Source organism: Cylas formicarius, unplaced genomic scaffold (genome assembly GCF_029955315.1).
Source record: "Cylas formicarius isolate icCylForm1 unplaced genomic scaffold, icCylForm1.1 PGA_scaffold_1__22_contigs__length_36826433, whole genome shotgun sequence".
Lineage (NCBI taxonomy): Eukaryota > Metazoa > Arthropoda > Insecta > Coleoptera > Brentidae > Cylas > Cylas formicarius.
In genome coordinates, this window is record NW_026844264.1 from 11,137,963 (window position 1) to 11,162,783 (window position 24,821).

At 33.8% G+C, this 24,821-nt stretch overlaps 2 protein-coding genes across 3 annotated transcripts; one reads left to right on the forward strand and one right to left on the reverse strand.

Annotated features, from left to right (window-relative positions):
• Positions 1-6,855: 6,855 nt before the first annotated feature.
• On the reverse strand, positions 6,856-8,780 carry LOC132696732 (uncharacterized). Of its 2 annotated transcripts, XM_060661727.1 has the most exons (7): positions 8,524-8,780; positions 8,077-8,297; positions 7,844-8,020; positions 7,658-7,755; positions 7,434-7,541; positions 7,283-7,376; positions 6,856-7,220 (listed from the first exon to the last, which is right to left on the reverse strand). In XM_060661727.1, exons 2-7 carry the CDS (start codon positions 8,287-8,289, stop codon positions 7,023-7,025), a joined length of 888 nt encoding a protein of 295 aa, XP_060517710.1. In that variant the 5' UTR covers positions 8,290-8,297; positions 8,524-8,780; the 3' UTR covers positions 6,856-7,022. The 2 variants fall into 2 exon arrangements, with proteins under 2 accessions (XP_060517710.1, XP_060517709.1); XM_060661726.1 differs by lacking the exon at positions 8,524-8,780 and having other exon boundaries at positions 6,857-7,220; positions 8,077-8,517.
• Positions 8,781-11,465: 2,685 nt separating this feature from the next.
• LOC132696581 (dual specificity protein phosphatase 18-like) lies at positions 11,466-24,818 on the forward strand. The gene is made up of 4 exons (XM_060661480.1): positions 11,466-11,843; positions 12,888-13,002; positions 18,964-19,231; positions 24,268-24,818. Exons 2-4 carry the CDS (start codon positions 12,902-12,904, stop codon positions 24,589-24,591), a joined length of 693 nt encoding a protein of 230 aa, XP_060517463.1. The 5' UTR covers positions 11,466-11,843; positions 12,888-12,901; the 3' UTR covers positions 24,592-24,818.
• Positions 24,819-24,821: the final 3 nt, after the last annotated feature.

Below are 24,821 nucleotides of genomic sequence, written 5' to 3' on the forward strand. Positions count from 1 at the left end.
CAAACCGGTACTGAACTAACTCCCAGTCGCGTATAAAAATTCCTCACCCTTAGGTTGGCGCTAGGCCACGCCCACGAACGCCCCACTTAATATTCGGCCGGGTAACGCCTTCCGCGCCAGTGATTACGGCATTCCTGAGCCGGAGACCAATGAGGCCGCGGCTGAAAATGGTCCTGACCAATGTCGCGATTAGTCTCCGAGAGGTATATTGACCGCCTAGGCCAGGTTTTATATTAAATAATTGTTAGAAAAGGGGTTATGGAGTATACGCGGAGGCCATACACACACGCCGCCTCATTTTAAGCTGACTGATTCGGTGTTCGCTCTTCATTAATTCTGTGTTGGGCGATGTAATTTTTGGTTTTTGTTCGTGTGTTGGCCGCTCGGACGGTCTTTTTATCGGGCGATTTGAATGAGAAGAAACACTAGGTCTCAAGTGACATGCATTCATGAATTCATTCATAAAGTTGGTTTTCGAACAAACGTGTGCAGTATAATGCACCACTTCATTCCCGAAATAGAGTTTGTTCTATATATAGTCTGCTTCAGAAAGGCGTAGAGTAACAAAACCTCATTAAATATGATAAGTCTACAGAGTGAGCCACCGAATACTGCAGCCACTTTCAATGTTTGCCATTGCAAAATTCTTCCTTTTGATCGGATGCAAACCACCCTGGCTTTCGTGAACTTATAGGTTTTACGTAGGGTAAAAGTGGGATAGACGCCCTTGGAGGATAGACGCCGCACCTTAAAAAAAGAGAATTTAAAACCAAGTTCACGCTCTAGTACCAAGTTCCTCCGACAAACCTCGCCCCGCACTGCACAGTCTGCGCACGCGTTTCGACAGGACTGCAAGTTTTTTTAGAGCCGAATATCTACAAATCTACGGTATGCATTGAATGATGATATGAGTAGATAGTAAGTATAAGGACTATAGTTGTTACAAATAGTCAACTCACTCGAATAGTGCTTTAAAAAAAGTTATAGTCAGCTTACAAACTATCCCACTTTTACCCTATTGTAACCCATTCACCAACTCCACTCGTAAAAAGCAAAGAATTTAATTTTAAAGGAATAAAAATTGGATAAGTGATACAAAAATAATGTTATCCTTCGTCATCTGACATTAGAATTAAGAAATCAAGTTCTTACATTTGGTCCTTCTCATTAATAACATCCTGGATAACTTTTCGGCAGTTCTCTGGTGAATTGAACCAATTAACAAAATAAATAAGAACTAAAAGTTCAGATTTTCTCGAAATTATATATATTCACATGACAATTGTTTCGACAGCACTGTGTTTTAATCAAATGTAATATTTACAAACTACCTGCTACTATGTATACCGAAAAATGATAATAAACCTTTAATTAATGTTGTTGTGAGAATTTAAGTTTAATAATGGGGAGGTATTTAAACCTAATCGATCGTTAAGCAATACATTTGAATGTCTCATTTTGTTAATCTCCATGGCTTCCAATTAATTTAATTTTCTACTTTTTGTAGCTGTATGTAAAATATCAAAATTGTCGCCAAAAATGTGTTTTTCTGTGTTTAAGTTTTAAGTTTATTGCTTTTAAACGTTCTTTTATGTTCGATAATGCGTTTCTTGAAGGATCTACCTTTTTGTCCAATATAAATTTTAGGACATGATCCGCATTTCTGACTTTTAGTTCTCTGGTGTCCTCATCGTCTTTCTTAAAACGATGTTTTTATATATTTGCTACATGTGGAGTCTCCTCTATGCGTCCTAAGCGATAAATTGAATTTTCCATATCTGCTACCGAATCAGGAGGAGGATATTCATATCTTTGTGGTAATATCCCGTAAGGCAATACTGGTTAAGCAATCCTTATTTTAAAAATGCCTTTTTGTTTTCAAGATGGACGATTATCAGAAAAAACGGAAATGTTAAAACAAGGAAGGCCAAAGATCTTACACACTTTTGCAGGTCCATTTTCATAATTTTCTAGATGAGGATTTAAGGCACACTTAAGTTTCTTAAAAAAAAAATTCTATCTAAAAAAATAAATAACTTAATAAATATAAACGCATAAAGAAAAAAAAGCAAAACGGAATATTAGAAAAATATATTTAAGACTAAATAACAAAGAAAAGTAGAGAATGTTAAAAGTAAAAAGTCTAAGATTTACAACATTTCTTTATTTTCAATGTCAAATTTAAAATACAATTGTTTTGTTTTAAAATTATTATATAATATAGGTTTGAGTTTGTATTTTATATAAATGAAGAATTTTCACTTGTTTAATTTTATAGATATACTGAATGTGATGTATTATACTGAATAAGTACATATTATTAATGTTATATGTTATATTTCTTCTGCAGCAGAAACGGTCTCTTCCGTTTTCGTAAAAACACCTTAACACTCGTTAACTGACCTTTCGTAAAAGTTTGGTTACATTTTTGTCTAGCCACATTTTTGGTAATATATAATCTTTATTTATCCACGTCTCAAAAATAAAATATTTTTTCTGTTTTCTTGATTACTGCTTCATACTTTTCAAGTACGTAAGTCACCACCCAACAATCTCATCGCTTTCTAGTAAATGAACTTTAGGGTTATCCAAATGACTTCCGAAATTCATACTGTTTAAAGCGGTCCATAAAAGTTTTTTTATTATCAACGCAATAATTGCCATTCTGGCTAAGCACTATTAAAATCCTGTGGGTGAGTATTACAGTTTGGTGACTTTATTAAGACCACTTACTGGCCTGACTGTACTTTTCTTAGGAGGTTCTACTCGACCTTCGTCTTTCTCTAACACAATAATTTAAAAACGGTAGACTTCCCAACTCTAGTCATTCCCGAACATCGGTCCACAGTTTTTTAATCGAATATTTTATAAAATTATATACCTGATCTAATCTAATACAAAAATAATTTTCAAAATGTTTATTTTTATTTATTTATTGTTATTATTATTAGAAACCAATAAAAACGCATATCTAATCAATTTTTTACCATATTCTTACCATAAAACATAATAGTAATTAACGTCATAAAACAATAAAACACATATTTCATATTCATATTTCATATTTTTTAGTTTAGATAGCGTTAATTTAAGTTTAACTCCTGCACTAATTGTATGTTCATTTTTACTATATGGGCCTTCACGCTAGTCGGAATTTTATAAAAATTATGTTTTTGACGAATTTATATTTAAAGTGCACAGGATACTTTTTAAACCCATTTGAACCCCCGTCTTTCGACGTTAGGCAATAAAAAAAGTTGTATAATTTTTATTTTTATCAATAAACACTGTTCTAATACAGCAAAAACAGCCAACCACAATCTCCAAATGGCATTTTGAGACATCAAATAAATTTTCGAAGCTTCGTTAAGAACATCAAAGAAACTTCCACTGAGGTGTCGCTCCAGTTTCAGTTGAGCTCTGAAGAAGCCAACAAGATTGTTGGAATAATTTCTTGAAATTCTCAAAATTTGCCATTGTGTGTTAAGCAAAATCGCTATTTGAACTGTACACATCATATGGTTTTGCGGATGAAAATTTTATCGAAAAGTAGCGGTCCATTGTTCTATTTTTTTCCGTTGTGACTGTCTGATCACTTTTGTGTCGTATTTCCATCGATTTTCAATATTTACTTTGCTTTACTTTATTTATTTTGGGTTGCAACGGAATTTCCATATTTCATCTTCAGCGCCAGCGTAGGAACAGCGAGCCCAACGTTTATACGTGAGGATCCAGCTTTCCGTTGACATTGAATACAAATAGTGACAATACAGACACTCTGCGTCTTCTTCACTTGAAGAGTGCTCGTTTTTCTCAGAAAACTTTTCAGTCGTCATTTTTTCTATTTTTATCATATTTTTATAATAATGAATAATGACTTTGAACAAGGTTGGTTTCTTAGGCTTGCAAATGACTCACCAGAATATCTGCTTCCATCGTAATTAGGTCTAGAGTTTAAACTGATTAAACCCTCCGAGATAGCACACAATATCCCCAGTATATCTGGCCAATGTCCCATTTAAGTCGCATGTCCCGGGACATGTGGAGGATATTCTTAGGATATACGTTAGCATATATATTAAGGATATATTGTAAAATACATCCCAGGGATATGCTCTAAATGGATAATTTGAGGATTTATTGTACACGATATACCAGAGATATCCTCTGAATTGTAAATAGATGGCCTGAGGATATATCCTTTCGCAATAATAGGAACATTAGACTAGAAGGAAAAAAAGTTAAAAAAAAAATCAGCTAGTTTTGTTCAAAACTGTGTTGTGCTGTTGTTATTTCATTTTTTGTACAAAAATCTCTTGATCTCAAAACAAAATGTAACCTGAAATGTTAAATTTTGAACAACTGAGTAGGAAATTACTTAGTTTTTTTTATTTGTGGTGTTTTGGGAGACATTTTATTTGCAACATTTTTGTGCACATCTCCATCAACGTCCGCGTTACCAAGTCCTAAAAAAACCGGAATCAAACCGTTAAAATTAACTTGTGTTTATTATTTTTGGATACGAATAATAATATTATTAAAAAAAATAATGAAAATACCACTGAAAATACGGATTCATGTAAGCAAAAAAATTACAAACACAAAAATAATGTATTTGTTTAAAAGATCCCATTTGACACACGGCTGCAACCAATGACGCACCTACTCGGTCGTGCCGTGCCGCCTTCGCTCGACTATCATCATAGTCGAGCGAAGGCGAAGGCTTCTCCTCCGTTTTGTCATCCGCCATATTTTCAGTCTTTTTTTGTGGCCACTATACGGGATACAGTGATTTAGCGTCTATTTTGAGTATTTTGTGCGCTGTGCTTAGTGCTTTCAGTGCTTGCATTTCAGTTACTTTTTTGTGGTATTATTATTACTGAAGAACTAATAATTCAATTAAGTAAAGCTTTATGGTAAAATATAACATTAAATTTGATAAATTCTAAGCAGAACGAACCATTCTTGTGTAGTCTACACTACAGATAGCAAGATCAGGCGGCGGCAGCAGTTATGAGTTGATAAAATGAGCTCCGACTATGCTGATTTCATATTAACTAGCAATGAAATTTAATTGGTTGGGCATGAAGAAAAAAGAGGAATTTTCAAAATTAAAATTGGTGAGTAGGTATTATGTTTTTTAGAAATAAATATAACGTAAATGTAACATAAATAAAGTATAAGAAATCTAATTTAATAAAATATATTATGGTGATTGCTTAGTTGATATTTTTTTAACGAGTGACTGCTGGACCGAGTTAAGGTGAAGCTGACTTTTTTGTAACCTATTTGCCTATATTATAGGTTTTAGATTACATATCTTTTTTGCTTCTAGACTTCTTTTCGTATCTTACTGCTTAGTCTTTGAAAACCAAAATAAAATCCACTTTCTCTTCATGATTTTTGAGCAGTTAATATTAGGTATACAAAACTAAACTAATTTTTTATTTAAGTAAACAATGTTGGAGAAAATCTCTCAGAAGAAAATTATATTTTTAGTTATACAATTTAAAAAAATATGTAAATTATTTTATTTTCAGAAGAGTATTTTTTCTTAAAATGGATCCAAGAATCACTCCCAAAAAACAAAGTATTCATTTTAGGAATCACCCTGCATAAAGTACAATTTTCACATTAAAACGATTGTTGAGTCAATTTGTGAAAACTTTTTAAGGCTTGTCCTGCTGCTGCTGCTGCTTAAACCTATCTTTCTTAAAACTATATATTTTCAGATGCGGATAAGAAGGCAAACACATCACAAACGTCAAAAGAATATGAGAATTCAATAACTGTTTGTCTGAAAAGAGCTACTTTCACCTAAGAAGAACTGCAAAATTGTCAAATATTAGATATTCTGTTAGTTTGGTTCAAGATATAGTACCTTATATTTAAGATACTTTAGATTAGATTATTCTACATTTTTGCTATATTATATACCTACAGTTTTTTCATATCTACAATAGAAAAAAATCAGATGTGTATAAAATGTTTTTTATTAATGGTATCATTCGGCAGTCCTTCACTTATACCAATAAAAGCATAATTAAAGATTAAATAATTATTGGAAGAAAACTTGTCCATTTCAAATATGGCCTGTTATTTCAGTGATGACTTCGCCAACCATACCCAATAAGTAAGTTCCACTGGTATATCCTATATAAGGTCATATATCCTCGCAGTCAGATATACTAACGATCCCTGAACTAATATAACTGGATATCCTTAGTATGTCCTAAGAAACATCCTACGGACATACCTATCGGATATACTGTGGACGTTTAATGGATTTTGCATCACGATAATGTATCTACTCACTCATCATTGCTTGTGTTGAACTTTTTGGCAAAAAACAACACCACCTCAGCCACCATATTCACCGGATATGGCTTCCAGTGACTTTTTCCTGTTCCCAAAACAAAAAAATCGCTGGAAAAACTCAAGGCTATACCAGAAAGTGCATTAAAAAAAATGTTGGCACAAGTATATTATATCTGAGCTGATTACTTTGAAGGGGACAACTTTAACTTTGATAAATAAATAAATACTTTTTCATAAAACTTCAAAAAAAGTCACCTTATTTTTACAACTCACCTCCTAAGTAATTTATCTATGTGTATGGTTTTTACATTTTAAAGATGCTATGATAGATTTTTAATATATAGAAAATTGTTCAATATTTTTTCAGAGCAAAATAACGCCTATTAGAACAAAAAACACATTACTTAGAAGAAATTAATCCATGCTTGACATTTGTTGACATTGTAAAACCAATTTTTCATTTATAATAATATAATTCCGAAGCAAAGTATTAATTGTGTTTCAACATTTTTATATCACTGACTTATAGTTTGAAAAAATACAAAAGTAAGGAAAGTTCATCACATTTTATTAGCGCAAATTAAAATAAAAATTTATCTGATGCTGTGGGTACAACCTGTTATTTTTCACTGGTCAGTTGCATAAAACAAACAAAATCTAAGCTAAAAGTGCTAAACATATAAGATTCATTAGAAAAAGGTTACTTAAATATTCATATAAATTGGGTGGATCTTTTTTATATTAACCGATTTTCGGCATGTCGGACATTTTTTAATTGACTTTGCCACTTTGGTTATGCAGGGTTTGCAAAAAATATGACCACAAATTGTAGTCATAATTTGGACATCGGCCGCAAAAGGATCCAGACAAATTGGACATGATGGACCTTCTGGTGATTTTTTCTAAAAAAGAAACACTTCTAACTTAGCTTGAGGGAATGCAAATTTTTAAATATTACTTTTACCTCTTCTTCAGCCTTTTTCAATGCAATAAAGTCGTTGAGAAGGGAGGACACATTCCCAAGTATTTGCTCACTTTCTTTCTTCATATCTTCTAGGCTAACAAATAAAATAATGTAACGAATGTACTAAGAAACATAAAACTGTGACACTAACCTCTTTGGAGCAAGCTGTGTAGGTGACATTTTTTGTTTTGATGTATTTACATCACTACTATCACAGTCTTTTAGGATATCATCCACTATGGTAAACAGATCAGAATTTCTAGAAACCAAAGTTCATTTCATTAAATTCTTATCCTAATTTACTTCTAAAACATAAGTACTAAGAAAAAAAAACAACAAACAAAATCAATATCATGAGTGTGAAACACTACTCACTTTTCATTTGTTTTCTGAGAAGGCACATTTGCTCTTTTGGTTGCCATTTCAGCAAAAGTACTTAAACCATTAGTACCAGCTTGAATAGAAGGTCCAGCCTAAAATTATTCAAAAATGAACAAATTATCGAATAGATATTTATTATATACTAGATAAATTGAATTTTATACTTTAAATGCAACTTACCTCAATATCATCACCATCAGAAAGAACAGTATAAAAGTCATCATCTTTTTTGTTTTCAGGTTTTTGGGTCAATGTAAGAATTTTCTCAAACTCATCCTCACTACTTTCGATTTCTTGAAAAAAACTATCAAGTCTGTTTTTAATGTTGCTCACCTGGGAATTGGACACATCAGCATTCTAAAAAGAAAACAACAACCATTTATTTCTATGCAATATTAAGCAAAATTAAGTACCTGTTCTTCATCAGAATCCAGATTAACAACTTTTAAGGTCGGCACTGAAGAGCTCTGTTTCTTTTCAGGCTTCTTACTCTGAGAGCAGTTCAAAGTCGAAGAGTTATTAGATGAAATTAATGCAGCTGATGAGGAAACAGTCTGTTGCAGTAAACCAAACCCCACAGCCCGGTTGTTATTGCGCCTTCTTTTTTTCGGACGTTCAATCGCCATGAACAGTCCTAGAATATTATTAAGTAAACCCTCTTCATAGTCACTATCCTCTCCACTGTCAATTTCAAATAAAATGGGAGGTTTTACAGCTTTGCTGTTGGTAATGGCTGCTATACGTTTACTTCTCCTCGGACTCATAATTAATCATAAAATATTCCAGCAAAAATAGCAAAAACGATTTTTCACAAATAAACCGGCGCTGAATACAATACAATACAAAAACAATGAAATTACCACAGAATACTTCTTCTTCTTCTTTCTATTTTTTCCCCTTGGCATATCGCCAAGGACAGATATAACAGAGAACTTATGAGTTCCACTGAAAGCAGTATCTAAATTATTAGACACAGCATTTTTCTTCTTTGTGCTTAATTGGGCTGGCTCATCTTAAATTCGGATATACACCCATTTTCCGGCATCCGCCGAGGAAAATTAACCGATAACAATTTTTCACGCACACAACACCGAAGGGTTGTGGGAATCGAACCCACAACCTCCGGCAAGTTCGAGTTGGCAGGTCAACGCTTTACTAACCAAGCCATCCTCGGTCCCTAGGCACAGTATTTAAATTGTACTGTTGGTTGCCTAATCGACAATATCCGGATAAAAAATATAAAGATGTTGGCATTTCCCTAGTCATTAGTCATTGTTTGGAACAAAATCGATAAACACATTTTGTTAGGGAACGCAAAAAATTTTTCGACAACGAAAATCAAAGTTAACAAGTTGTCTCGATTTTCAGGTCCTGTAGTTTCTTAAATTAGCCAAATGTATTCGCATGTAATTATTTCCTACAACCATTAAGTTTTAATGACAATCGGTAGTTATTTCGCAATCAAGTAAAATTAAAACAAACACTGGGGGAAGCTGAGATTTATACCTAATAATATTTTAAAATAAACTTTCGGTATGCCTTAACGAAAAACACATGTTTCAGTTTATATTGCACAAGTGAAAGGCATAAACAAAATAAGCTTGGTTTAAATAGCAGTAGTCTGTGCCCATTTTCTGTCTACTGTCGATTAATTTAATCTCATTTTACTTTGGAATTTTATTTATATCTATTTCTCTAACAAATATTATTGTTTCCTAAGTTTAGTTTATTTCTAGAATTGGCAAATTCACTGATCACGTTATTACCTGGGTGACGCATACCCATTGCAAATGTTCTCAGGTTAAAATTTAACGCTTTGTTAAATCTGAAATAATCACCTTCCTACGTTAATAATGCTGCCAAATATCATCGTCAGCATAACAAAAAAAATATACCAAAGACGAGACCGTAGTTATTTTTATTTATTGCCGTATTTTTTGCAACCTTTAAAATTATCATCATCATCATTTCTTTCATCACACCACCCATTTTGCGGAACAGGCGTACATACTTATTTTAAACATAAAAATGATGTACTTGCAAATTACTCACTTAATACCTATATCAGAATAACATTTACAGTTTTTTACAAAGAAAAAAATAAAATTAAAAATATTTATTAGCTACAGCTGTTAATTATTAAATATGATACCAACTGAAGAACTAAAAAAATTAAATTAAAAATAATTAATAGTTATAATTACCGAGGTATTCATATGCCAAAGTTTCCAAAACTTGCATTTATGATGTTCTACTTAAATATTTACAAAAAAAAACGTGTATTGAAATAATTTACTTAAAAGTCTTGACGAATATTTTAATTATATCTGAACAATATCTGTTGTATCCCCTATGCACAACAATGAATGAACAATGAAAGTGGTTCAAAATTTACTAAAACTAAATTACTAAAATTTCCTTCAATAAGTATGCGTAAGCGTTTAACTGGGATACTTTCGCGAAATATTTTGATTTAATGATTTTTTTGATAAATTTAATGGCTTTGTTTGCATAGAAAAGAGAGGTGACTGTTTTTTGTTGTTGCAGTACCTACCTATTTATCTTTTCTCTTACGCAGTCCTATTCACTCCTAGTCCCCTTGATTTCCAAATAGTGAACTAAATTGTGAAGCCAATTTTAACGGGTATTATTTTCTTTGTCATACACGTTAATACTAAGGACACTAAAGTGTAAAAAAAGATTGTTTTTATATTGTTTCATTTTGTCTACCTATTTGAGGCTTTTGAGGTTGAATTATTGGCTAGAGGGTATTCAATCGTTTATCCTCCTTTAAAATAAACTAACTAATAATTTTATGTACCTATTTGCTTACTAAAACAAAAGTTTGTTTTGGGGAAGTAAAACAATAAAATGCGGCGTTCGCGGGGTTGTTTTGCCTTCATTAATAAAAGTCGTATCGTTGCTTTCCGCAAGATGATTTTTTTTGCGATTATGTCAAAAAATGCCACCTGGTGGTGATCACTCATAGCATAGCACCTAGGAAAATCCACATTTTTAATGATTCCAACTTTTATAAAATACTAATGGATATATGGACATTTATTTAAGAAAATGTTCCAAGAGATGGAGTAAACAGCATTTGTTTCAGTTTCGAAACAGCGTTTTCTGTTGACCGATTTACCCAATTATTTATTTTTTAATTTCTAAGACTGTCCGTTTCCCTAATACCGTATCTGGTTGCCCTTACTAGGACACCCGGTATAAATAAAGTAATAATAATAATAAATAAAAATTTTAGTTTGATTTTATTATTTGTATCAGATCGTAACCGATATGTGTGGGTAATATTAAGAAATAAAAATATAATAAGAAAATTTGTTTTTTTTCTTTTCCAGGAAATAAACATATTACTTAAATGTACATATTCCAATTATTTTTTTATACTTAATAAACATTTTGGACTTAATATTTAAATAAGTATGTGTTAGATTATTATAAATTTTACTTACAATATTACAAGTATTTAATGATCAAACAATACGATAAATGATTAAATAAAGTAATTATATTACAAGAACACCCCATTCTTCTTTTATATAAACGAGCAAGAGATACACAAGAAACCCCATCATCTTTTTCTTTCTTCTTTTTCATCTTTCTTCTTTTTGGTCCATTGTTGGTAAATCGGACTATTTTTAATAACATAAATTAAAATAAACATTCGTATATCTGATATCTACGTGACTTTTATAAAAACAATTATAAAGTAATAACCTTATGTTTCTAGACAATTAATTCTACCATTACATATTATATATTATATATTATAACAATTTAAAACAATATATTGGATTAGATGTCAATTTCACAAAACAATCTAAAAAAAAGCGCTGTAAAAATAAATTTCAAAGATTGTTCAACGTCTGCTATACGCCCGAATCTGTCAACAAACATTTCGCCGATTCAGCTGAAAATACTGAAAGGAATGCAGCCGCGCACGCTGATCGTGTTTACACTAAAATATTGCCCCAAGGAATGTAAATTTCAGGCGCAGGTCCCACTCAATTCGAATTCAGCGTTAAAAAGTTCAGGTGAACGCGGAATCCCGTGAGTCAGTTGCCGACCGTCGAGTTTTAAGTTTGCGGCGCGTTTGCTGAAATTTTGCGGACGCACTGCGAGTTTTTCTTTGTAACGGAGACCCTGAACACTCAGTATACAGGTAAGTTATTCGCGTGCCATTTTCCCTTTTAGAGGCGCGTGTGTTGTGCAAGTTCGTGAACATTTTTTGTTTGAAATGGTTTTTCTAAAGAACAAATCTTCAGTTTTCCCCCTTAAAATTGGTTTTAGTTCAAAGATGCCATTCTAGAAAGAAACTAATCAAAGAATATAATAGAAGAAAATGAGAGTCTAATGTATTGTTTGAATTGCTTAACTTTGACTCTTCAAACATTTTCCTTTTTTTTAAATTAAACTTCAGTGCAGGCCAATTGCGGGGTTTCAGTTTGTTTGTACGCTTGTAGGAATGTTATGCGAATCATGCGGTAAAAAATTTTTTTTTTTGGAAAGATTTAAAAAACATAAATATAAAAAAATAAGAATTTTTGTTGAAGTTGATAGTGTGGTCATTCAGAATTTTGATACGGTTTGAAAGCAGAATAATATAAAGATGGATTTTTTAAATTTATTTTGATGGCTTACCAAACCTATTGAAAATAGTATAAAATCTTTATATACATATATATATATATATATATATATATATATATATATATATATATATATATATATATATATATATATATATATATATATATATATATATATATATATATATATATATATATATATATATATATATATATATATATATAAGATGACACTATATTCCAAGCGAGCGGATGATATCCCGGAATATAGTGTCATCACATTTTTCCATCCGTGAATCAATGCGTGAAAAAAAAAAAAAAAAAAAAAAAAATATATATATATATATATATATATATATATATATATATATATATATATATATATATATATATATATATATATATATATATATATATATATATATATATATATATATATATATATATATATATATATATATATATATATATATATATATATATATATATATATATATATATATATATATATATATATATATATATATATACGATTCTATAAGTGCGGAGGTGAAATATTTGACAAATTTTAACGCTTTTCGATTACAAATTTTTCAATTTGGAAAATCAATTTTCAGGCAAATCGTAAAGGATGGAAGTAGAGAGAATTGTGAGCTCTTCCTTTCCTGATTACAAGGAAAACACCGTTCAAGAAATTTTCAACCATAGCTTGCACAACGAATTCCATGAAAGGTAAATATTCAGTAATTCAGTATTTGATTAACATTTTAAAATCTCAAAAAAATACAAAACTACGCCTAGGTATGTATGGTACAAGTTTCTGGACCAACCCACACAGCATGATTAGAATAACATAAAAACTATATATTCGCGTGGCAGATGCTCTGATTTAGCTAAAAACTAGTTACATTTAAATTGTATTGTCATATAAATTATACCTACTTATTTGTCGGCGGAACTTGGCCAACATCCCACTTAAATTAATTGATACGACCCGTGGAATTTAAAATGACGCACTAGAATTACTCAGATATAAAAGCGTCTTTATTTTTTGTTTATATTCGCAAATTATACCTATTCACTAGATCTATTCACTATTAAATATAAACAGATAAAGTGAGATTTTGTACTTTGTTTGGGAAAAAAAGTGCTAAAAACAATAGTCTATTTAGATCAACACAAAAATGCGACAAAAATGCATCACCGACCGATGGGGGTCCCCATATAAGTAGTTATTTGAGTTAGTAGATATTCCGATAGGCCTCGGTTTTAATGTAATTATATTTTGAAAATTCAACCAACCTGCAAAAAATGCTTTATTTGTATCTTGTTCATATATAATATGTAATAGCTTCTGAAGAAGTAGAATAAACTGCCGCCCTGTACATCGCCGCACTCTAAAAATAGAGTTTACGTCTATCAAAAGTGCAATAATTAGAGCAATACCTCCCGGAGCGCATTAAACCTGCAAACAATTTATTTGCTGGCAAGGTTTCTAGGCCAAACATTTCCTGCATACCTATGCATGCTGGAATTTATATATGGCCGCGTTCCTGTTGTACATAAACATCGCAATCTACCAAATGCCGACGCTCCAGCGTAGATGCCGTTTCTGCCGAATGCAAACTATCCAAACTCGAAATGTGAACAAACTGGAATCTTGGACAATTTTATTTTTAACTTGGTTTCGATGATTGTTTGGCCAAAGAAAGTAAAATCATTTCACATTAATAATAGTATGTTAGACGAGAAGTTTGATAAAGACCACTTTAGTCACGAGTTTGATTTTTCGTAAGCTGAAAATGTTTATCAACTCAAACAACCACAACCTTTTGAGTAACTTTTCGCAAAACAACCCGAACATATTCGCATTTTTTTTTTAATCATTTTGGTTTCTGCAGTCTGTTCAAAGTTTTAAATCATTGCGTTTTCTTTTTTGACTCTTGTTTTTGGATTTAATAGCGACAGAAAAACAAAAAAAAAATATATAAAAAGTTTATTTCGGAATATTTCTGCACCTTAGTGTGCGTATCGCGGAGATACAATCAAAATGTTTTCCTCGCCATAATACTCACGTCCGCAATAAAAATCGGAGTCGACATTTTTTTTTTGCATGCGTAAGTAGTTATATCATCCTCAATCAAAATAGCGCGGTTCGAGGAGCTAAATTTAAAAATTTGTTTACAAAGCATCAGAAGCGGTGTCGAAATAGCTGTCAAAATAAGTATTCAACGCTAGACGAGTTTATTGTTTTGGACCGGTAAAAAGAAGAAGAAAAGTAACAACTAAATTTGACGTAGACCATAATTAACTTCTCCAGGTTTATTTTATGATTTAAATGGAGCGTTTGACATTATGAACTACAAACTTTTATTAGATATGTTGGGTTCCTTTGGATTGGGCAGTATTCTAAATTAGTAGCAGTGGTCGATGCTACCAAGTCCCACCATTCATTCTGGGTCTGTTGTTTTTTATTATTTTTCTAAATAACAGTGGGAGATGACTGTTGACCTCGTCGTGCGCGTACTATGCTTTATATTCTTTCAAGAATTTATTGATTTAAGTGAATTGAAACTCCTGTTTATGAGAGTATGCTCAAAATGTGTACTTTGGGCGTATACAGTCAACACTTCAGGACGGGTTATTGTTTCCAGGCTTATACTTCGACCAGAAATTTAGTTCTTTTACAACCGATCTCGTGATTAACTTTGGCTACTACCCTGACGTGCAGACCCTTACCCATAATCATTCCAGGGCCGTCCAAGGAATTTATCTACCGACACTAACAACCGGGATACATGTACACATGTACATAAAAAATTGATTACGTTCTATTTCGTTACATTTCTACGTAGTATCTTTATTTATATGCGAAATATTAAATATAATCATAATAAAATATCAGTCGCTTAAAATCGTCACTATCGCTACTGTCGTCACCTAGTTCAATGATCAACTCCGCCACTTCTTCTCGATAAATATTTTCTTCTTTAATTACTCGTTTTTCACAGTTACACCAGCTTTGTCTTGATATTCTAGTTACTTCTTGCCGAATTGCGTTTATGGTACTGGTACTATCACTAAATTTTGGTGCAGTTCTATTTCTTCTTATATGCGCTTTCAACTCAGACCAAATCATCTCAATTGGGTTAAGTATACAAAGACACAGGGGTAATTTCAATATTTCATATCCGTTTTGTTGTGCTGTCGAATCGTTTTATTAAAATGTTTTATTTTTAATAATTCCAGAAGTTGTTTGCTCTCTTTAAAATGTAAATCATTTTCGTACAGAAATTCTTTAATTTCTTCTTTATTTGAAGAAGTATTTGGGATTATTTTGATTTCTTATAAAATTGTCAACATTTAAAACCATTTTTTTAGCATTCGTGGATCCGTTTTTTTAATTCCTGAGGTAGCTCGTCTTCCAAATTGTCATTAGGTTCGGCTACCATCTCCACTTCAAATTCTGCGTTGTTTTCCGTGTCTTCTTCTAACAGGGGAACACATTTCAAAGTGTTAAAAAACAGGAACCTTCAAAAAATGTTTAATTGTAAGATTCCAATAAATATTTATCTGTATTCTTATCAAGCACCTTTACTACCGCTAATATAATCTATAGTCTTGAAAAATAATCCAAGAACTTAATTAATTAATTAATAATTAATAACTGTTAATCGACAGGCACACAAGAGAAAAATAATTATTTCCAAACTTACCCTTAATATACACGAACATATTGCAATTTAGATTAAACTCTTATGAACGATACATATTACCTGATGTTAAAATAAACGCTTCTACTTATTCGAAAATACCCCGCAGCATCAATACTTAAGCATATTTAAAACGGTTTATTTACGTTTCAAGTAAAAATTTCAAGTTCCTGCAAATATTAGTTGCGGTTCATCTCAGACAAGACCTACTTAATGCAAAATAAATATCGGTTGCGATGGCTTTTACCGCGGCCCTGCGAAGGCCTGCGGTTAAAGTACTGTAAGATACTTAAAACGTCAATGCAATAAATGCACTATATTTTTGGTGGTGGTATACCTGCCCATTGTCAGAAAGCATTTAAAATGCAGAAGAAAGCTACAAAGTATGACAGGCATACCTACGCTTTTTGTATATATTTCAATATATTAATTTTGTATATTAGAATGAAAATTCATTGGGGAGGGGGGTGGGGGTTCTCTTGAACAGGGCGAGATATGTGCGACACAGAAATAGCGTAATGTATTTTATTCTGTATTCTGGATCGTTGAACAGAAATTATTGCAGTGTATTGTTGTTTCTACAGTGTTTACCTTTCTTTCTGATTGTTTATTTTTATTATTATATCCTTTTTCGCGCTAACTTTTGAAGTTGTTGAACATACTTAGATATGACTAGTCTTATATAGTCGGTATGATTTGTAATGGCATAGTCTGCAATAAAATACCATACAGAATAAAATGATCTTCGTCTTTAGCATTCGACAAGCTTGTTTATCATTTTTGTCAATTTTAATTGCAATTAATCCGCATACTGAACACCTATTTGGTAATTTCTTCTTTTTTTGTTGATGCATTTGGTACACTTTCACTAAGTGTAGAATGATATAGTGCAAAATCCATTAATCACGGCGTTTTGAATTTCGGCAGCAGTTTTTCTGTCTTGTAGTGCAATCTACTGTAATCGGTGCTATCTCTGTGGAGTGTACGACACCGAGGCGAAATAGACAAAGGTAGAACACTGCCAGGTAAATGGGTGCGTTTTACCATGCATAGTATACGAGTGGAACCAGGTAAAATCCTGACACACCTTCTCTCTGGGTTTATGACCGACTGTAACATCGCAAATGGTACCGAAAATAAATGCAAGTATAATGTTCATTGGTTATTTATTTTATATTAAAACTGTTAGAAATTTATTTGCTTCCAATACAAGCTTCAACAAATTCTATAAACAATATCGGAGAACTCCCACCTGTGAGGGTGATGGGACATTGTCGCAAAATTACATATCTTAGCGAAATTGTATTAGCATCGCAAAACAATTTAGATTGCTTTCAGCAACCACTTTTGCTCCGGTAAGTTTGTTTTCGATTTTATAAAATCCATTAGGTTTTGGTAAATAGTCTGTTAATTTATGTACTCTAGAACATCTTTAATATGTTGCCGACGAGTGGTTTGAGCTTTCACGCCTCACTTGTTTGTTCTTTGAGATAAAATAACTAAAATAAATGTCAGGAAGAGAATGATAAACAGAAACGCTTCTGTTGGGAATTACATGGTGTTTCAAACTATTTGCAAAAACGATTTTTTTATCTTTTTTTTTTCAAAGAAACTTCCACAGGCTACTGTAATACTTTTTACAAAACTTCAGGATTTCTCCTGCGTCGGTTTTTGCTGAGTTAAAATTGCTGACGTTTCGCCAATTATCCTGTTGGCTTCTTCAGAGCTTGATTAAAACTGCCTCGTATTTCACTCTGTACCTGCTGATATATTGTTTGAGGGGGGCGCTAATGAGGGGTATTACACCGTCTCGGATGACTGATTCCCAAATTGGTGACATGTAGAGACCAAAGTCGCGGTTAAGATTGTTAGGTTGTTTATATATTTTTATAGACTCTCGGATTTTTCTTTGGAAAAAGAATTACATGCAAGAATTTTAGTTTTATCGAATAAAATTTTATGTCCGGTTTCGTGATTGTGTTCGGCAACAGCTGGTGAATGTATTTGTCTTAGTCGTAAGGCTCTTTCGTGTTCTTTGAGCCTAGTTGATATTTTTCGTCCGCTGTAAACTCCTGGCATCTCAAATGGAATTTTGTCTTTAACGGACCGAAAATGTTGAGAGATTTTTGGACAAGTGATAAATCTGGTTTTGACGTTATACTTCTTTAGAATTTTTGATATGTGGTCAGTGATGTTTTGAATGTAAGGAAGGACCACAGTGGAAAGTGTAGGATTGCTTTCGGACTCATTGCTATTGGAAGGTTGTGGTGAAGTGTATTTTTTGATGGAACGCTTAATATCTTTAATTTTGAAGTTATTAGAGAGAAGAGCAGAGGTAAGGTGTTTTAATTCTGTTTCCAGTGACTCGGGCTGAGATAGTTTTACCGCTCTGTAAACAAGAAAGTTGATAACCGATGATTTTTGAGCCGCATGATGATGTGACCATGCATTAAAGTATCGGTCTGCGTGCGTAGGTTTTCTGTAAACACAATGACCCAATGTTAGGTCTGATTTTCTATTGATAAGAATATCTAACAATGACAGAAAACCGACGCAGGAGGAATCCAGAAGATTTGTAAAAAGTATTTTTTTATCATTATTATCAAACCACTCTAGATATTTCAATGACATTTTGTACACTGCCTCCAAGCAGTAAAATACCAGTGACGTCCGTGAGTGGAATATTTTCTAAGAATCATGTACATGGCTCACCACTAATTTTTATTATTATTTGTTATATTAAACTTATTTTTTATTTAATTATGATAAAATTAGTTTTTCTTATAGTTTCAACACCCTGTATCTCGGAGAGGCAGGGTTTCGATCATATGTTTAAATAGGAAAATACGGCTTATTTTCGATGTAGAATATGCCCTACTAAATTTGGTGCATTAATTCATTATACATCCTGTATAATGAATTAGAAATTATTGATTAGCACATATCGTCCGTTTCCTAATAACTATATATATTTTTTTAGTGCAAAGGCTCTGTTAGCAAGGCTCCAGCCGTCGGCAACCACTGGCAACATTTCCCCGCTCACGGAAAGCCTGGTGTTAACTTCGGCTTCGAACGTCATTCCTCACATTTTAAAAAGTTTGAATATTACGTGTCTGATTACCGTGGCCCCTGAATTGCCCGACACCCCGTACAGCGACGAGGTGTTGTATCACAAGATAGACGTGGTGGATTTGCCAAGCTCGAATATTTTACCACATCTCGACGAAGCGGCCGATCTCGTCCACCAGGTAACGACCAATGAAATTTGCAAATGAAAAGTAATTTAAAACTGGTATGTTATTTTTTAATTTTCGGTTTCCGAACTTGAAAAATGTGTTAACATGATTGGGGCAGTTTTCCGTATGTTCTAAGGTTAATAATTATTGGTAATTATGACGCCAAAACTTTTCAGCTTTTCACTAGGATGAAAAGTACTTTGACTGGAACCATTTTTCGAGAAACCACATGTTAAAAACCCATTCTATTATCTAAAGAGTTATGCTTTTACTTGTTTATGCTGGTTGTTTGTTCTTGGGGGCTTTATAACTTGACGCAATTATTATAATATGCTTTTCCATTAGGAAATTCTATCCTAATCATTGGAGTACGGGCCAAGCTCTTCATGCGTTGCTTATTTTTTTAGAAGAGCTGCAAGTACTTTATAGACATCATCCAATATTAGTCAAGTTGTTTGTTCCAACCAGTCAAAATAACCACCGAGTCCACCACATGGTCAAAATTCAAAACTATTTGGGTCGATTTACGTATTTAGTCCCTCGAAACTAATACATTTATTTTCAACAATGTTTTGTCGTTTTGTCTGCTTATTCCTCATATCTTGCCTGTTTATTATTCAAAGTATTAGTTTTTACGCCTTCTAAGCCAAAAAGCCCAATGTTTTGTTTAGTGTTTCTTTACATACATGTGAATCGAATAGATTAAGATAATATTAAGATTTCATCTATTCGTTATATCAAAATCAGCAACATCTATTTGAATTTTAATATAAATATTCATAGTTTAATTAAAATCAGGCATATCCAAATTTAAAAGAAAGTCTTCACAAAATTAAAAAAAAATTTTTCGTATTTTTGCAAAATTAATTTAGAACGGATTTTTTTCCGGATTTCTCAAATAGCCCATAGTAATTTTATTAGCTATAGCTAACTAGTGGAGATTTAAACACAACGTGATCAGTTTTAGGTCTGTTAGCACACTAACTGCCCTAATTATCTTTATACGAAATGTAATTAAGAACTTCTTCAAGCTGAGGCTCGACAAAAAAGAATTAAAACTAGAGAGCGATACTAATATATAGCACCAACAAGTGCAACGTCGTATTTCTAATATGATTTATACTCATAGTGAGTATATATTCAACAGAAGATGCTTACTAAAATAATCACAATTTATCTGGATAAGGGTTAAAGCAGTGAAATCAGGTGTCCCGCTAAAAAAAATAAGACATAGTGTTCACCCCATAATTCGTTCAATGCGCTAAGAGATGACAAGAAACGTTTTTTTCAGTATACCAAAATGAAACGGCAAACTTGATTTTTATTCTTAATAAAGTTGAACATGTATTGGTATTGGTATGAAAAGAGGGCGCTCTCGCGGGCGTCCAAGCACTTAGGCCACCAGATGGGCCCGTTGTGCCCCCAGGCCGCTCTAGAGGGCGTCCAGAATGCCGCCCCTCCTATAGAAGGTCAGCAACTCTTTTAGCCCAATACCGTGCACTGAGTCCGGATCGAAGAGGGCCGTTCCGAAGACTGGCAATCTTGCCCATGTCAAAGCAGGGTACTCGATGAGCAGTTGATACGGGGTCTCCTTCCCTTCCATGCACCACCTGCACTCCGGGTGGTCTCCAATGCCTAGCAAGCAAAGATGCCTCCTAAGCCTGCAATGTCCTGTGTCTCCTTTCTGGTCAGTCTAAGAAGCTCCCTGGTCCGAGGGAGGGTGGGCCCATCCATCATAAGCCTCGCCTGCTTTATTCCCGGAGCAACTCTCCAGCCCACCGCGGCCCGGTCTCTCGCCCAGGCTTCGAGAGCTCCCCGCCTCACACACGAGGCGATCCCCAAGCGGGGCCCTGGTCCTATATGCCTATGCGAGGAGCCCTCCCTGGCTAAGGCGTCCGCTGCCTCATTGCCCCGGATACCGGTGTGCCCCGGGACCCAGAGCAAACGTGACTTTCCTCTCCCCAGCCACTCTCCTCACCCCTTTGCCCTCCTTTATCAACAAGGAGCTCGTACGCACTGACTTCAGCGCCATCAGTGCAGCCCTACTATCCGAGCAGAAGAAGATCCTCCTGCTTTCGTGGTTGAGCCGAAGCACCTCTCTGACCGCCATCAATAAAGCGAAAATTTCCGCCTGAAACACAGTACAGTACTGACCCAGAGAGACCGACAAGCTCGATCCCGTTGTCTCGCAGTACGCTCCAGCTCCGGCCAGATCTCCTATTCTGGACCCTTTCGTGTACCAGACAAGTCCATCCCAGGAGCCGACTCTGCCCTCTTTCCACTCTTCCCTTGATGGGAAGAGAAAGATCCATTTGTCAAAGAAGGTCATCTCGAGGATCATGACGTTATTCGGCATGCCCATGACCCCGCGATCCCCGGGCCAGCCCTCTAAAGGTTCCCTCCCTCCAGAGCTCGCCAGCCTCACAGCCGTCCTGGCCGCCTCCATCGGCAACCCCACCAGAGCCTCTAGGGCCCTCGCCGTTCTCATGGCGCCCGTTATGCAGAGGCAAGCCAATCTCTGCAGTTTGTCAAGAACTAGCCTTGCTCCTGCTCTTTTGGTTCCCGGCCACCATTCCACTGGATACGGTAGACAGAGTGATGATCTTCAGAACTCTAAACATCCCAGAACCATCTTATTTATCTCAAACTACTGTAGTCCTGTGATGGACAAAATTTTACTTTTGAAAAAAATGCATTAATAAAAGTTTTTCTGGTGCCAGAACATGTATTGCATGCATATTTGGTTAGTGCTAAATGACGATCACGTTTAAAATGCATTGAAGATGATATTGAAACCGCAGACATTACGGTTAAATCAGTCTGCGTTCTTCATAACACTGTAACAGACAGAGAGGTATTTCGACGACATTTAAGATATTTATCTGAAAATTTACCTGATAATTATAGATGGAAACTAATTGGATGACCACCAAATGAAATCAGAGAGACGGATAATATGAAAGGGCATTTTTGCACTAGCAAAATTAAGAGAATCAAGAAGTTGCAAGCATATTTTGCAGTTCTCCTGAAGTGTACTAGGTAGTTTTAGAGAATGCAATATTTACATCAAAACTGTTATTATTAGTACTTGCGTTGGGTTCGGATTTGGAGCTTTTCCTTTAATGTGGAACATTCGGATGATTGCATAACGACTGACTGAATGGCGCTCTTGATATCGAACAAACTTTTTTTAAGGCAATATCGACATAGATCATTCGACGCAAAATTTTACTCCTCAAGTAGATTAACATTTTTTCCGCCACAGGTCTCATTAAATTGTAAAATCACTAATACGAAGCGCATTTAACGGCACTAAGTAAAACATGATGATAAATGTGTTCGTTACCAGGTGCATGCTGTACGATTGCCAACAGTTGCATATTGTAGATCAACGATGTGATTGCACGCGATCATATGTTAAGTCCGGTGTTGATTTAATCTAGTTGGACGACGAAAAGCGCTGTTTATTTCGAACATCATTCATTTTCGTTTTAGGTTAGAAAAATAAAAACGATCGTTTTGGCGCCACGCGTCCAAATTATGCGCGTGTCCGAATTTATTGCGTTGTTTATATTTTTTTTCGACGGCAAAAAACATGTTGCTTATATTTTTTCGGTCGACGGCTAAAAGAAAACTTATCGCACGTAAAATTCCTGCCGATATATAAATACAAGTTGTTAACCTCTAAAGAGACGGATTTGTTTTGGGTTTCGGAAACCCTGGGCGTGAGAGCCGCCTGTCCTATTTTTTGTATTCGCATTCCGGGAATATTTTGGCGGTTTTAATAGAACTTTTAAAATAACTTCGGATAAAGCGGAAACATGATTCATTTTTATGCGGTTCCAAATACCGTAAACGTTTCGCCGATGAGTAACCACCATCTCCGAAAATTGAACTCTGAACTGAATTGAAAAAGTCAATATTTTCAAAAGTTCGCCATGAAAGCGGCTTTTCCTTATTTTCATTGCTTTAGATGTTTGAGTGATTGTTCAGTAGAGACCCAAAATGCAAAACATTTTCCACGCTGTTTAATACTTTTTTTTTTAATTCAATGGTACATTGCTATTATTTAAATTTTTATTTCATTCTTATGATTAAGGTTTCTACTGCTTCTCAAATTTTTCGCGGGAAATCCTTCGTCGGACAACACAAAGTCACGAGATAATTTTTGCTATGAAATGAATTGCCATTTGGAAATTGTAATTTATTTTTTTAAAATGGTAATGGGGTACCTTAATAAAATAATAATTTTCATTCGAAAAAAAAAGTTTCTATGCATTGTGGGTCCTAAATTTTAACACAATATCTAAGGCAGTCTCAATGGAAATGAAGAAAAATTGTCTTTTTTTAATTTCAACACTATGTATATCAAAAATAAAACGATGGCGGATCTATATTGGTATTAACTATTTTCGTAAAATCATCCAAGGAATCACGCTCTTTTCGATCTTATCTTATTATGAAACACCTTGTACACACCATCTCTGTCCTAGATCATTTAACGGTTTTATCATCAAATTCCCTTATACATTTATGATCATATCTGTGACAAAGTGATAAAGATTTTGAAATTAAGTTCCCATATGGCAAACACATTGTATCTGCTTTCACGTAACTAAAAGTCCGAAAGAAAAAGATGTAATAAATAATATCTCATCTAAATTGTAATTAAATAATTCATTAAATGGCTGCAAGTTTGTGTCAGCAAAAAGTTGCAAAATATAACCAGATTCGTTTTAAAATTTACATTTTAAAATTCGCAACTGATTTTTTGCAAAAATTGTAAAAATTAATTAATTAATTAATCTGTGGCATAAAAAGCAGATATATCGAAAAGTAATATTCAAAATTGCCTCATTTGTTGAAGGATAACAAGTTTCTTTAGCAAAATCTGCAAAGCTTGCAAGTGGTTGGAACGTGTGCATATTTTTAATTAGATGGATAAGATTCAACTCCCCTCTGCTCGGTTCGTTGAGCAAAATTTTAGTTTGGTTTACAAAATTTAACACTAGTAGTAAACTGACTATGACAATTTTTTTGGTTTGCAGGTAGCTATCTCAGGCGGACGGACCTTGGTGTATTGCGTTGCAGGTGTCAGCAGATCTGCCAGCGTTTGCATCGCATACATGATGAAATACCACCGGATGTCATTGTTGGAGGCATACACCTACGTCAAACGCGTTAGACCTAGAATAAGACCAAATTGCGGATTCTTCAAACAACTCATCGAATACGAAAGAAGGCTGTACGAGGTGAGTACGGTCAAAATGGTCTTTAACGAATTCGTTCGGATGGAAATACCAGACGTCTACGACAGTCAATACCCATACGTCAGGAAATACGACAAAAATAAGAACAAGGACAGACATTGAATTGCGGGTATAATGGTAGAAGACGATTGTGATGTCGGATGATTGTGCTTAAATAATAAGACACGTAACTATATGTTCAAAGTAACTGATCATATTGATCGAACAGATTAAGACTAATACTAATTCATTTTTAAGTTTTATACGCCCTGAAAATTTGTTCCTGTTTTTTTGGGAAGTGTGGGACCAAAATGTGTGCTTCAAAGTAATTTGTAAATAAAAAAGTAAATCCA

Excerpts from the sequence above, each read along its gene's own strand:
- LOC132696581 (XM_060661480.1), top strand. The coding sequence starts at position 12,902 with ATGGAAGTAGAGAGAATTGTGAGCTCTTCCTTTCCTGATTACAAGGAA. Across the intron at positions 13,003-18,963 it reads CACAACGAATTCCATGAAAG|TGCAAAGGCTCTGTTAGCAA; the intron begins GTAAATATTCAG and ends ATATTTTTTTAG. Across the intron at positions 19,232-24,267 it reads CGGCCGATCTCGTCCACCAG|GTAGCTATCTCAGGCGGACG; the intron begins GTAACGACCAAT and ends TTTGGTTTGCAG.
- LOC132696732 (XM_060661726.1), bottom strand. The coding sequence starts at position 8,427 with ATGAGTCCGAGGAGAAGTAAACGTATAGCAGCCATTACCAACAGCAAA. Across the intron at positions 8,021-8,076 it reads TGGATTCTGATGAAGAACAG|AATGCTGATGTGTCCAATTC; the intron begins GTACTTAATTTT and ends TTTTCTTTTTAG. Across the intron at positions 7,377-7,433 it reads ACACAGCTTGCTCCAAAGAG|CCTAGAAGATATGAAGAAAG; the intron begins GTTAGTGTCACA and ends TTTATTTGTTAG.